We start from the raw sequence: 14,478 nt of genomic DNA, 5'->3' as shown, positions 1-14,478 counted from the left end.
AACGCATTTCCTCTAATTCCACAATTTTCTAGCTTCATAATTAAAATTTCATGGTCAACTGAATCGAACGCTTTAACAATATCTAAAAAAATAGACGCCACCTTAAAACCATGGTCCAAAGCATCATGCACAAACGTTGTCACAAATAAAACTGCCTTTTCAGTAGAAATCCCCTTGCGAAAATCTAACTGATTAGAATAGAAAAAGGAAATATTCTCCAAAAACGCAGATACTCTAGAATTAATAAGTTTTTCTTCTAGCCTAGATATAATAGAAAGGAGGGATATCTGTCGATAATGATTCACATTTTTCCTATCACCCCCTTTAAATAAAGGTATTACTCTGGCACTTTTAAGACACTCCGGATATGTACCACATTTAAAACTAGCATTAATCAGGTACAAAATTTGTTGCGATATCACAGGAAAAATTGAATTGAAAACCTTTGTTGAAATAAAGTCTGACCCGGATGCACTGTTTCGCATACCTTTTACCACATCACACAATTCTTTTTCAGAAACCGGTCGCAAGCACATAGAAACGTCACTACTTTCAGGCAAAAACTGAGTAAAATCACCATCACTTGCATGCTGCTGAACAGACGACGCTAACCGGCCCCCTACACTACAAAAGTGCTAACACACATACGTTCAGTAGTTGGGCGAATATTTTCACCATCAACAAGACTACAAAAAATTTCAGGCTTATTCGGTTTAATAACAGAATTTATAACATTCCAAGTCTTTCTCGGGTTACCCTCCGCATTTTTAAAACTATCACTCAGGTAATCTAACTTAGCTTTACGAACTATACTATTCAACTTATTACTATACGCTTTATAAATATTCACATCGCTAATACTATTACTTAATGCGGACTTTTTTATACAATTGCTGTCGCCTAGCTAGAGAAACTAGAATACTCTTCGTAACCCAAGGCTTCTTCGGCGAATCAAAATACTTACGTTTCTTCCTAACGTGACTTCCTAAATGGCTCATTTAGATATTTGTCATAGAAAGACAGATAGGCTAATAGAAATTCAGGCTGGGTTCCGCAAGGATTATAGTGCAGTAGATCAGATATACATTTGTATAAGCTTATAAGAAGTATACGGAGAAAATAAATAGTAGGCTATATACATCTTATTCAGATATGAGCCATGCACCCGACGAGGATTCCCAATATTTGCTAGTAGAAGTACTTATAAATTTAGGACTGTCAAAACGTTTCGTAAGATTGATCGTTAAGCTCTATTTGGTTACTAGAATGATATTTAAGGTAGGAAATGCTCATTCTAGAACAATTGTCAGAAGGTTAGGATTTAAACGTGGTTGTACGATTTCACCTAGGTTGTTTTCCCTGCATCTAAGGGCTATAGAAGAGTTTATGTTAGGGTAGGAAGCCCCAACTCTAAGTTGGTCTGCCATGCAACAATACACTCTGTTATTTGCAGAGGACTTAGCATTGGTGGATGAATATGGACAGAATCTTCAAAAACTGCTAGGAATTCTTTCCAAATGCCAAGATGAGAGGGGTTTATTCCTATTGTCACTATGTCAGTAGTTACGGTGTTTTGACCAAATAAAGGTATAAAGGAAATAATTGGTGTATGAGACGAAGTATTTAAAGTAGCTGAAAATTTCATTTATTTAAGATGTAAGTTTATGCTGAATAGTTGGTGAAAAGACCAAATTGATCAAGCAGCTAGTAAAGGTCTCAGGGCTACATGGTTAGCCGTAAAGAGTAGTTTTCTGAAAAGAAGGACTGATAGACCATAGGCTTTAGTGAGAGATATTTCAGACCAAGCTAACTCCCGTAATAACTTATTCAGCTAAGGTGTGGTGTATGGAGAAGGCTGATAAGGTAAACCATTCACAGTTGATGTATTTAAGCGGCTTTTGGGGTAATAAGATTTAGGTTTACTACTATTAAAGGTGGGAAAGTTGGTGTGGATAGTGAAATATAGGGAAAGGATTATAAATCTGCCTAGTAGCCAACTAGTAAGGAATGCATACTTCAAGATACCAGCAGACCGTTGGGAAAGCTCTTAACCTAACCAGGTTAAAGCGGTTATTGATAGATGTGGTTTTAGCGAGCATTGGAATGAGGATGAAGGGCTAGGTTAGGAAGTGGGGCTGGTTGCAAAGGAAGTCAAGGACACATTACTAGAGCAGGAAATTCAAAGCTGGCAGAATAAGAAATCATCCTCGGCGTCCCTGGGGCAGTATTGTTTGATCCAGGGGGGATTGGGCGTGGAGGAAGTTTATTTTAATACAGGGACGAGTAGTAATAATTTAAGAAGGGCAATTTCAGTTCGCGGTAATTTTTTGCATGTAGGTGAGAAGAGGAGATATATTGAAAATTCTAGATTAAAATGGTCCTTATCAGTGTCCTATGTGAGGAGAAGGGGAAGATCTTATCCCTTTGTGGGCACATGCAATCGTTTAGTGGATTTGAGGAGGAGGGAGAGTAATGGTGAGAGAAGATGCATTGTGAAATTTAGGATTAAAATGGTCCATATCAGTGTCTTACGTTTGGGACTGTGGAGACGAGGAATATTTTATACTTTTTATGCTATAAGTAGTTAATCGATTAATGAGATGGGGGTAGATTGGTTTGAAAAACTTTCAAATGTAGGAATTTTGATGAGTTTAAAAGGTTGGGTAAATCTATCCAAGTGTGGATGCAACACAGATATAATTTTTGATTTTTTTTTGGGAATAAATTTATGTTAGTGAGGTTTTACCATTAGTAATGTCTGTGATATTATGGATCTTATTATGTTCGTAACTATTATAAAATTATCTGTGTTATTATTACTGTCTTGTCTTATTATTATGTTGTGTAAGTATTTTTTTCTTTCATAACCTGATGAGGTTTTTGTTACAATATCTATCTATCAATCTATCTTTACCTATTTATAGCGATACAAATCCACTTGCAATTTTAAACATTTTTTTTTTTTTTTTATAGCCACTCGCTTCGAAAGTTGATCGTGTGTGAACTATATAAATGACATTTCAAATAAAGCAGCAGCAACAAAAAAATAAGTATCCACTCTTTTGTGGCCTGCTACTATTTTCTTTGACATCACTTGCCCCGTATCCCGTTTTGACTAAGTGGACCAAATCTGAATAACAGTCCAAATAAGGAGGGGAAAGAATCAGGGTACTCTTTAAAACTTACCTGCTCTCTAATGGCATCTGATAACCAATAATCTCGCCAACGGATTCCCCTCTATTTGATGCAACCCTGTGGGCTAAAACAGGGGCGGATAACTTCTCTGGACACACTGATATTATACGTACTGGCAAGAACGTTGAGGCACTATTTTCTAATATAAACTCTGGAATCTAAAAGAGATCAACACTTCTAAATTTTATCTTTATAAAGACGTATATACCCACCAGTTGCTGCAATTCATGTTTATGCGAATAACACTACAAGTCAATAGATGATTAATTACTGACAATAGTTCTAAATCAAAAGACAATCTAAAAAAAATTATATTTTAGGCCGTAAATTAGAGGATTGGTCGAGCTCCCCAGCACAGAAATGCCAGCCATGTGGGTATTTGTCCGACAATAACTGCACAAAAACAATGCACTTCTCCCATGGACAGTGGCCGATCTGGGAATACTGCGAGGGGGAGGGGATAGCTACTTAGAATATGTATTACTTCTTTTTGTTTTGCTTAACAAATTCGTATAAACGTAAGTAAACACACCCAAAACTCAACGAGGATTAAACCATGAGGAGCCAGTCCCTGTTTTATTAAAAGCTTACGATCATTTCTCTCTAAAGTTCAAATTCTTTTCAAAGTACTACGCTTTGGATGGGTTTTACAGTAGGTACAACAATAGTTTGTTGAATAAAAATAAATGCTGGTATATAGCCGGGGGGAGGGGGATGATGCGCCCTCCCTTGGTTCCACAGCTACCTATGCAACTTCAATCAGCTCCCCCTAAAGTTCAAAATCTCTTCAAAACAATTTACTATAGGTAGGTTTTAGATAAGTAAAATCATAGATTATTGAGCATAAAGATATGCCAGTATGTAACAATACAAGAAAAACTTAACAAAATGCCTTAAAAATTTGTTTATATGCATTTTCGTTACTTTTTTACGTGTTGGACACAAATTTCGAGAGGGGGGGGAGTTCAAAGTCGGTAGCACAACCCTCTGCACACGGCCTTCGTTTGGACGCTATTGCAGGTGGTAACGGATCGTCGAGTAAAGCTAATTTGTAGGTGTTCCTGACAGGGTTTATCCTGCTCAGGGCAGTCATGTCAGGCTGCGTTTTGACGAGTTTCGTAGCTCATCCAAATTTCAATAGCTCATCTGATGCAGGGGAATGCACTTATTTCTAAAAGATCCACATAATTAGCGCGTCTTGGATCAATCGCAGGGGTTTAGGCTAAGGATTTCCAGAGTTTCCTGCGCTGGCTGCTTGATTTTCAACACGTTGGAGAGTAGCGACATAGATTTCTGAAGCCCCGGCACAGAGGGTTCATTTTAATTCCACGACTGGTCTGGTGCACGGGGTGAACAGAGGCAAGTTGGACTCGTCAGGCAGAAGGCTTTTGCATCTTAGGATAACTCCTAACTTCCTAGAGCAGAAGAACCTTAAATTTATTAACAAAGCTAGAACACACTATCATTATCACTCTGTTGAAACTAATTTGGGTTGTTTTTACATATGTCATAAAATTTCCTTCGTTCTAGATTGCCAGCTAAGCAATTACAAGCTGGAAATTCGTATCTAAGCTATGTTAAGGACTAAGAAACCTCGAATCTTTGCCTTGAGGAGAAGTAAACAAGAGTTTGTGATTCTTGTTTTTGTTCTTTTTTTAGAGTGACATTTAATTCTAAATATTCCCAGAAGAACTAAGAAGGTAATTTTTTCTTAGTTTTCAAAATTCCCAAAAGATAGAAAAGACTTTTTACGAAAATTATAGCTTTACGACTTGTCATAGGAGAATAAGGGGATGAGAAAATCAATACTTTTCCTGTCATGACCCCATCCTAAAGGGGGGAGGGGAGAGAGGGGTGACTTCTCTCCTTTAGAAGAGCCTTTTGGAAATTCAATAAAGTAAATGTTAGAGTGTACCAATATTGATATTTAGACCTAAAGCAGACTTTTCAGTGAAAGACCATCAGGAAAGATCGTCGTAGTCCCCCTTCCCTCCCACATTTGGCATGTATCTGCTATTTTCCTTGTTGACTTGTCAAAAAAAAAAGAAAACAGAAAAAAAAGAAAGTCAATATAGTCAAAACGTATCACCAAACCCAGAGACATTCCTAGAGTTGGAGGCACGCAGGGAAAAATCAATTACCGCCCCCCCTCCCAACTCAAATATAAGCAAAAAAGCCAAATCAAAGGGGAAAACTGGATCAAGGTGGGCAATTCCCCAGCCACACCCCCTAATCAACGGCACCCAGAGCAACTGCCCCGCCTCCCCTAGGAATGGCTCTGACCAAACCCATATACTTACGGCAATAGATTTTCCAATGGGATACCCAGTGAAAAGTGAGACTTGATTATTCTTAACTGTAGAAATAATGTCATTCTTTCTTATAGAAAGGCGCGAAAAACAACTTGGATTCTGGCTTAACGGTGGTACTTGAGGAACAACATGACCTAGCTTGCCAGTGATCTGATACTGCGCGTTCCCTGAAATTAAACATATTTAGTGTAGAGAAAGTGGCTATGCTATCACCAAAAAATGCGCTATCAGGCCTTCACTGATTGACATGGGTGACTTAAGATATTCTCGCTCAGAAAACTCTGCTTAAACAAACTGATTTGACGCTTCATAATAAGTGTAAATATATAACTATATTAATGCAAACTAAAACAGCAACTTTTTATTGAGCTTTGAACCTTGTTTGATTCAAAAAGCTCCCAACATGAAATGAAATATTTCCAATTTATGAAGGATTTGAAAGGATGTCATTTTGAAGGGGGCCCAACTCTCATTAGAAGGGGTTATGAGTGTGACTGAATAAAATGCTTTTTAGTTTCTGTTATAGAATTATAAGGTGAATTTTTAAAGAACTTCTTTTTTTTGCTAGGGGAAGATCCTTCCTGGGACCCTCCCCCTTTTTTGATGATTTCTACTGAACGTAGTGTGTGCTACATTTATGGACAAACAAGGTTTTCAGCCATTGAACAAATCAGAAAAAGTGCATATATCTCAGCAAAGGATTCCAGTAAGTCATCTTCAACAGCCGTAGATAAAAGGCGAAAAATTGAGCAGCCGAAGCTTGAACTAATCAAATACACTGCATAGAAGGACAAAAACTAAATTAACCATTATCACAGTCTTAGTAATATAATATATCCATTAATTCAAGATTTTTAAATATTACCAGATAACAATCTTAAATTTTATCAAAATCACAAAACTGAATTGAAATTTATTACCATAAGTGGACTAAAATTGATTTTATTAAATAGAACTTAACAAAAGTAAAATAAAAAAAAACAAATATCAGAGCTTTATCAGAACAAACTTATCTTATATTGAATTAAATATTGACTGTCCTAAAATAATACAGATGTGCTTAGCCTAAAAGATGTAATAAAGTTTCTCGTTTTCCTTCAAATTGCAAATGCTAATGAGCCACCCGATCTCATTTTGGAATCGGAAAATCAGGGATTACAAGAATCAAAATAAAATGACTTTCAATTAACATGTGTGTTAAGTGACAATAGGACACACCTTCATTAGCATACTCATAACTGAAAAGCATGGTTTCTTTATATATACTGTTTAAGCTTTGGAGGGCATTTAAAAAGTTTATTGACTCCTAAGCAGGAATGCCATATATGCTTAAAACTGATTTAAAATTATTTGTACATCATATCTTAATTAGACATGACAGAGACCTTCCCTACAACGACGATTATCTGACAACTTAGTTTATTCAGATGCATTTTTTTTATTATATAGTCGATTTTATCTAGCTGTATAATAATTACAATAATCATTTATCGTCACTTAAGCCTGTGGAAAGTGTGCCTTAGGTAAGGGATGATTTATTCTTTCTTTCGTTTTTCTTCTTTTTTTATTGAATGTAACTGATTTTTTTGGGCTTCTTTTTGAGTTTGTGCACAATTTGCATTTTTTTCTTTTTTTTTAATTACGCAGTTGGCCCAGTTGATTTGTGTTGATTTACAAAAGTGTTGATTCTAAAGAAAAGACTTTCGCTAATAACTTTCAATGGGTAGGGTAAATTGAAATTAAAAAACTTTACCTCTTTAATATAGAGAAACTTGACAAATATAAGGAAGAATAAAATAGTCTAAACCTGACATGTCCCCAGTGCATTAGTTTTCAAAAAGTAAATTCACTTTTAGTGCTTCTTTCTCTTCTTTTAGTACTGTTTTCTTTCTCTCGTTTTTTTTTCTTTTGGGCTTTTCGTTTTAGTTAGTGTATAATTTGCACTTTTTTCATTACACTGTTTACCCAGCTGTATTGTGTTGATTTACAAAAGTGTTGATCTCCTTTTTTTAATTTTTGACTGACAAAGACACTAGCTTGGCATTCTTTGCTTGTGCTAGTCGTGGTAAAATAAAAAATTCATCGTATCTTGTCTTACTTTAAATACTTCTACCCCTCCTCCCCATTTTCTACCTTCATCTTAAGGTAATGACTTATTTGTTGCCGTAGTCAATATGTTACTTAGGGGATGGTAAGAACACTATTTTACTTGAAGGGGGGGGGGATAGGAATTTAGTCTATTCTAGTAATCTATAGATTAACGACGCTTCTTGGCAGAAAAAGTTTTTGCATAAAAAAGTGATTTCAATAATTGGGTAAAAGAAGACAGTTCTGAATTACCTCTACAGTAGATATTGTATTCTTCTCTAAGTTTATCAAAAGCATTAAGATAAACCTTTGCGCTGTAATCATGGCTCAACCATTCTGGATTGCTCCTATAACAAAGCTCGACAGTCCTTCTACTGCTCATTGGTAAGCCTGGAATATAAATTTCAATTTTGACGGAGATGTTTTCCAAATGACAACATTGAAAAATGTATTATTCAGGGTGTGTTCATACCCCAACTGAATGCTGAAAGAAACTAGATTTACGTTGCCTAGGCAGCACTTTGTCAGCCATAGCAGCCCTTTGTCAGCTTCACCATCCAGTGTTGCAAGAGCAGCACTTTGTTCACGAATCCGAGGAAAGAATTTAAAATATCATTTTGACTTTGCAGCCAGTTGAACCTTAAAAGTGTATATGTAGTATACCATTAAATATATCGAAAACAAAGGATTGACCTTGTCGCCAGTTGAATTTTAGATGCATATACATGTAATATACCCTGAAATGTATCAGAAACATATAAAGTGTAGACAAACTGGCATTGGTGTTTACCTCCCTGTTTTAGTTTTGTTTCTTTGCTGTCTATTCTTTTTTGTAGAGATGACAAACTCAACAAATATCACGAAGAGATATGGATAGTAAAAGTACATGGCAGAACTTTCGAAACCATGGATGGATTAAAACCTGCAATATAATCTTGTTGAACCTAGATAGTACTATAGAATTATTTGTAGCTTTACAGGATAATATATTATAAATAAACTACTAGTATTTCAGGAACTGTGACATTGTATTTCATTATTGTTATAATCATTGCATAGAAACTTAAATCTATGTGACAATGATTTTACTACCCCTTAAGTGTATTGAAAACCAAGTAAATGTGCACTAGTTTGGCATAAGTTTTTAGCCCCTCATCAATGAAGATGACAGCAATCTAACAAACGATTGATGAAACACTTTGTTTAAGTTTCTTCGCTATCGATTACCTATAAACAGGATCTCTATGGCATCAGCTTGCACAACTTATCCATCTTCAAAAAAAGGTGCAAAGTATTCCCTTTCAAACTTCCCCCAACAAGGCCAAATTTAGCTGGGATACCATAAAAGGTAAACTAATTCGTACATCTTTCTAATTCCTCATCTTCGAAGATGACCCTCCTCTAACAACCTGCTTTCACTTGCACGTCCCTCTCCATAGTAAACGTGGAACCAAATGACATATTCCCTTACCCTTCAGAACTTCAGAAAGTCTCCTCCAATGTAGACTTTAAAACTTCAATTCACACTGCAGGCTTTGGATCTATTACTAGTAAAAACTATCCTTTTTGGATCCAACCAAGAAATAAATGCAGCTTCTCGAAATGTAATGTCATGTCCATCAATCTGACCCAAGGTCCAAACGTTCTATAAAACCACAAAGGTTAGACCGTAGTCTAACCTTCCAATGACCCGACGAGTACAGGCTGAGTATAAAAGGTTGGAGCTGTTCAGGTGTTGTGAGATGGTTTGGGGGTCTCCGCTCCGTCATAAGTTCCATTCCCTGTCCCTATCCCCGACAACAAAATCCCGCTTGCGTGGCCTCATAGCGGCATCAGGGTGGACCTTTTACGAGTTTTCCTAACCAAAACTGTGACTGCTAACAGCGCTGGAGGGTGACCTTGAGGATTGGTATCCCTCGAGAAAATTGCAGCCAAGTAAACGACACAGGTTTTGCACTGGATTCTTTGAATGGATAATTCTCCTGGGTTTGGTTTGTTTTGATGAGCTTTTTGAAAAACCTCTTCCTAGCTAGATTACCTATTAAGGGTTGCCTTCCCATCGTAGCATAATGTGTTTTAGGCATAAATATATAATGAGTTAGAGGTAATAGGCTTGAAATTGTCTCTGCAGGATTTTGAGTCTTGCTGATAGAAGAGCATCGCCAAGCGTGGAAAACCATGTTATGACAATATGGGCCTAGGATTGCACAAAACCTCCATTAAATTGGAGGTCGCAAAGACTTCTTGCTGTACAGACCAAAGCTGGCTCAAGCACTTCGTGTAGACTTGAGGAGATGTGTTAGTCCCCATCCTTTACTGGCTTTGGGACCATTGCTTTTCCTGAGGCCATAATAATTTTAATCCTTTAAAGAATATGAAAATTGCAACTTAGAATGATAGAACGTTAAAAGAACAATCATTGCGTCGACATTTTCATTGACAAATTTAGATGCTTTGAACTAGTCTTATTAGGAGTTTCAGCATCTCACATTCCAGGGGTAGGAAACATGAAATTTGGTGATGTTGAATTTATTTACTCAGGAAGCTGTCAACTCTTGTTTAGGATGGGAAAGTATTAATAATAGAATGCTACCCGCTCATTTTATGACTAAAAAGTGTAGGGTATCAGTCACAGTAGGATAGTATATATCCCTGTAGAACCGACTGGTGGAGATAGTAGTGACTCAGATAAATTTTACTTACAGCTACAGAAACATGTAGACAGGATCCCAGGTGAAAATGTGGTATTTTGGGGTTATAATGTCAAGGTCAGTAGAAATAAGGATATATGGTATCCTAACCTAGGTAAATTTACTGTAGGAATCAAAGACAGTAATGGTTACAGACTGTTACAGTTTTGTAGGTAGCCTATAACTATTTATTTATAACCAATACAGTATTTGGTCATAAAATGGTCCATAAATTAATACGGTATTTAAATGGAGGTAATACAGCTAACCTTATTGTGTTATCATAGGCAGCGCGCTAGCGCTGCCTAAGCAAAGAGCAATGTGGCCACAATGTGTTTTTTTCTTCTTCTTCTTTCTTCGACAGGCATTTCGTATCGAAGGAGTTGTCGTATAAACTTCAAAAAGGGCTCATTCGATTGGAAATTGGGGTGGCTAGTGCCCTTTTTAATAGTCGATAGTGATTGGAGGGCAACTAGCCCCCCCCCACGCCCATCATTCCCCCAAACACATCCAATCAAAATTTTGAGATAGCCATTTTGTTCAGGGTAGTTGATTTCCAGATAGAAATTATGTTTTTGAGGAGGACATTCCCCCGCAGCCCTCAGGACAAAGGTTTTAAAAAATGCCCTGGGGGCATATAAGGTTTTTATAGAAGGCATTGTTGTAAAAACTTCAAAAAAGGCTCATTCGATTGGAAATTCAAAGGGCGTTTGCCCTTCTTAATAGTCGAAAGTGATTGGAGGACAACTAGGCCCCCCCCCCCCCGCCCATCAATCCCCCCAACACATACAAACAAAATTGTGAGATTGCGATTTTGTTCAGCGTAGTTGATTTCCAGATAGAAAATGTTTTTGAGGAGGACACTCCCCCACAGCCCTCAGGGCAAGGGTTTTAAGTTATGCCCTGGGGGCATATACGGTTTTTATAGAAGGCATTGTTGTAGAAAATTTCAAAAAAGGCTCATTCAATTAGAAATTCATAGGGCGTTTGAAGTTATGCCCTGAGGGCATATAAGAACAATGTTGGCACAATGTACCCTTTTTTATTTTTTTCCTTTAGAGCAGGGCACTTCATATGGAAGGGGTCGTCATAGAGACTTCAAAAGGGGCTCATTCGATTGAAAATCGAGAGTTCTACGGCCATTTTTAATAGTCGAAAGAGATTGGAGGGCAACTAGCCCCCCCTCACGCCCATCATTCTCCCAAACATATCCAATCATAATTTCAAGATACCAATTTTCTTCACCGTAGTTGATTTCCTGATAGAAAATATGTTTTTAAGGGGGACTCTCCCCCACAACCCTCAGAGCAAGGGTTCTAAGTTGTGCCTTGGGGGCACTCAAGGTCTTTATAGAAGGCGTTGTTGTAGAAACTTCAAAACAGGCTCATTCGATTGGAAATTCAAAGGGCTAGTACCCTTTATAATAGTCGAAAGTGATTGGAGGGCAACTAGCCCCCCCCCCCGCCCATCATTCCCCCGAATACATCCAATCAAAATTTTGAGATAGCCATTTTGTTCAGCGTAGTTGATTTTCAGATAGAAAATATGTTTTTGAGAAGGACACTCCCCCACAACCCTCAGGGCAAGGGTTTTAAGTTATGCCCTGGGGGCATACAAGGTTTTAATGGAAGGCGTTGTCGTGGAAACTTCAAAAAAGGCTCATTCGATTGGGAACTCAAAGGGCTAGTGCCTTTTTTTAATGGTCGAAAGTGATTGGAGGGCAACTAGCCCCCCCCCCGCCTATCATTCCCCCTAACACATCCAATCAAAATTTTGAGATAGCCATTTTGTTCAGCGTAGTTGATTTCCAGACAGTAATATTTTTTTGAGGAGGACACTCCCCCACAACCCTCAGGGCGAGCGTTTTAAGTTATGCCCTGAGGGCATATAAGAGCGATGTTGGCACAATGTACTATGTATTATTTTTTTCCTTTAGAGAAGGGCACTTCATATGGAAAAGGTCGTTGTAGAAACTTCAAAAGGGGCTCTTTCGAAAGGAAATTGAGAGTTCTAGTCCCCTTTTTAATAGTCAAAAGTGATTGGAGGGCAACTAGGCCCCCCCACGCCCATCATTCCCCCAAACACATCAAATCAAAATTTTGAGATAGCCATTTTGTTAAGCGTAGTTGATTTCCGGACAAAAAATATATTTGTGAGGAGGACACTCCCCCACAACCCTCAAGGCAAGGGCATAACTTATAAGTTATGCCCTGGAGGCATATAAGGTTTTTATTGAAAATTTTGTCGTAGAAACTTGAAAAAGGGCTCATTCGATTTGAAATTCAAAGGGATAGTATCCTTTTTAATAGTCGAAAGTGATTGAAGGGCAACTAACCCCCCTCTCATGCCCATCTTTTCGCCAAAAAAAGCCAATAAAAAATTTTGAGATAGCCATTTTGTTCAGCGTAGTTGATTTCCAGATAGAAAATATATTTTTGAGGAGGACACTCCCACACAACCCTCAGGGCAAGGATTATAAGTTATGCCCTTGAGGAATATAAGGTTTTTATTGAAATCTTTGTCGTAGAAACTTGAAAAAGGACTCATTCGATTTGAAATTCAAAGGGATAATACCCTTTTTAATAGCAGAAAGTGATTTGAGGGCATCTAACCCCCCTCTCACGCCCACGTTTTCCCCAAAACACATACAATCCAAATTTTTAGATAGCCATTTTACTCAACGTAGTTGAAAGTTTGGAAAATAGGTCTTTAAGGATGACAACCCCTCCCCCACAGCCCTCAGGACAAGGGTTGTAAGTTATGCCCTGGGTCATATATAGTTTTATTGAAAGCGTTGTCGTAGAAACTTCAAAAGAGCTCATTCAATTGGAAATTGAAATGGCTAATGCCTTTTTAATAGTTGAAAGTGATTGGATAGCTACTAACGCCCCTCTTACGCCCACCATTTTCCAAAACACATCCAATCAAAATTTTGCAGGCCAAACTATAAAGTCTTAAAAACGAAAAGATTTAAAGTATTATTTTCTTTTTACCTGAAAAGACTATGTCAATATAAAACGAACAGAAATTAATCTAAAAAACTTTTTCCACAAAATAAGTTTTTCAAAGAAAAGTAAAGAACTCCATTAAACAAAAAAAGAGCAAAACTAAAATCAAATAATCTACCAAGCGTGAAACTACCACAAATCAGCATCGATAAATAAAGGAAACCCAAAACGAACAGAAATTAGAATAAATAACCGAGTCAACCTCAAAACGAGCAGAAATTAACATAAGTTGGGCGCAAAACCCCTATGCTTTCCCAAGGCCAAAACAAAATTTGCACTTTACTGAAAAATTACAAATGAATATGCATTGTCAGTTTAATATACATATACTGATATTTAGTAACCAAAATGTTTACATTATTTGATTTATTAAAGTTATAAAAGTAAAAACATTTATATTTTTTCAGTAAAGTGCAAATTTTGTTCTGGCCTTGCAAAGGCATAGGGTTTTTTTGGGAAGGCACTGGCCCTTTGGGTTTCGAATCGAATGAGCCCTTTTTCAAGTTCTATGACAAAGATTCCAGTAAAAACCTTATCTCTATGTGTATCTATGTGTATTATCTCCATGTGTGTCGTCTCGTTGTTGAAGTGAATCAATAAATTAGGCTAGATATTAGTTTACATTAGTTTTGCAAGCTAATGTTGAAGTTAACCAATAAATTATGTCAGATATTGGTTATAAATTAGTTTTGCAAGCAAATTTTGAAGCAAATCAATAAAGTAGGCTAAACATTTGTATCAAAAGCTAATGTTGAAATAAATCATTAAGTTAGTCTAAATATTAGTTTTAGATCATTTTTACATTCTAATGTTGAAGTTAACCAGTAAATCAGGCTAGACATTAATTTAAACTTAGTTTTACAAGCTAATGTTGAAGTGAATCAATAAATTAGGCTATATATTATTTGGCCTCCCTCAGGCCATTCAGCGTGTCCCCAGGTGGCGATAGGGGAACACCCTACAGATCTGTATGGTACCGCCATAGGAGGCACGGACCAAGGTGGGACCTTATCTCTGGGGGTCCATAATAGAAACTGGGGCGCCCTCGCCCGAGGTCATAAATACAGGCGGAGGAGGAATAAGGCTCCTCAAATGTACACTCAAAAGGGCCCACTGGTTTGTCCACAAGTTCCAGGAGTTACAAACCTTTTCCCAGTAATGGGTTAAATTGCATGGTGATGCAGA

General features: G+C 37.2%; 1 protein-coding gene across 1 annotated transcript in view; it reads right to left on the bottom strand.

Moving 5' to 3' along the window:
• LOC148948412 (3'-5' RNA helicase YTHDC2-like) overlaps positions 1–14,478 on the bottom strand; it is an 84,993-nt gene that overhangs the window by 63,215 nt on the left and 7,300 nt on the right. The window contains exons 2-4 of the mRNA XM_089093919.1: positions 7,848–7,985; positions 5,496–5,674; positions 3,187–3,353 (exon numbers count right to left, since the gene is read on the bottom strand). Coding sequence (XP_088950045.1) covers positions 3,187–3,353; positions 5,496–5,674; positions 7,848–7,977 — 476 coding nt within the window. The 5' untranslated portion in view covers positions 7,978–7,985. The remainder of the gene's footprint in view (positions 1–3,186; positions 3,354–5,495; positions 5,675–7,847; positions 7,986–14,478) is intronic.

This window comes from Artemia sp. Qi Xiang Cuo, chromosome 9 (assembly GCF_049724085.1).
Source record: "Artemia sp. Qi Xiang Cuo chromosome 9, ASM4972408v1, whole genome shotgun sequence".
Lineage (NCBI taxonomy): Eukaryota > Metazoa > Arthropoda > Branchiopoda > Anostraca > Artemiidae > Artemia > Artemia sp. Qi Xiang Cuo.
This window is presented reverse-complemented; position numbering and strand designations above follow the sequence as displayed.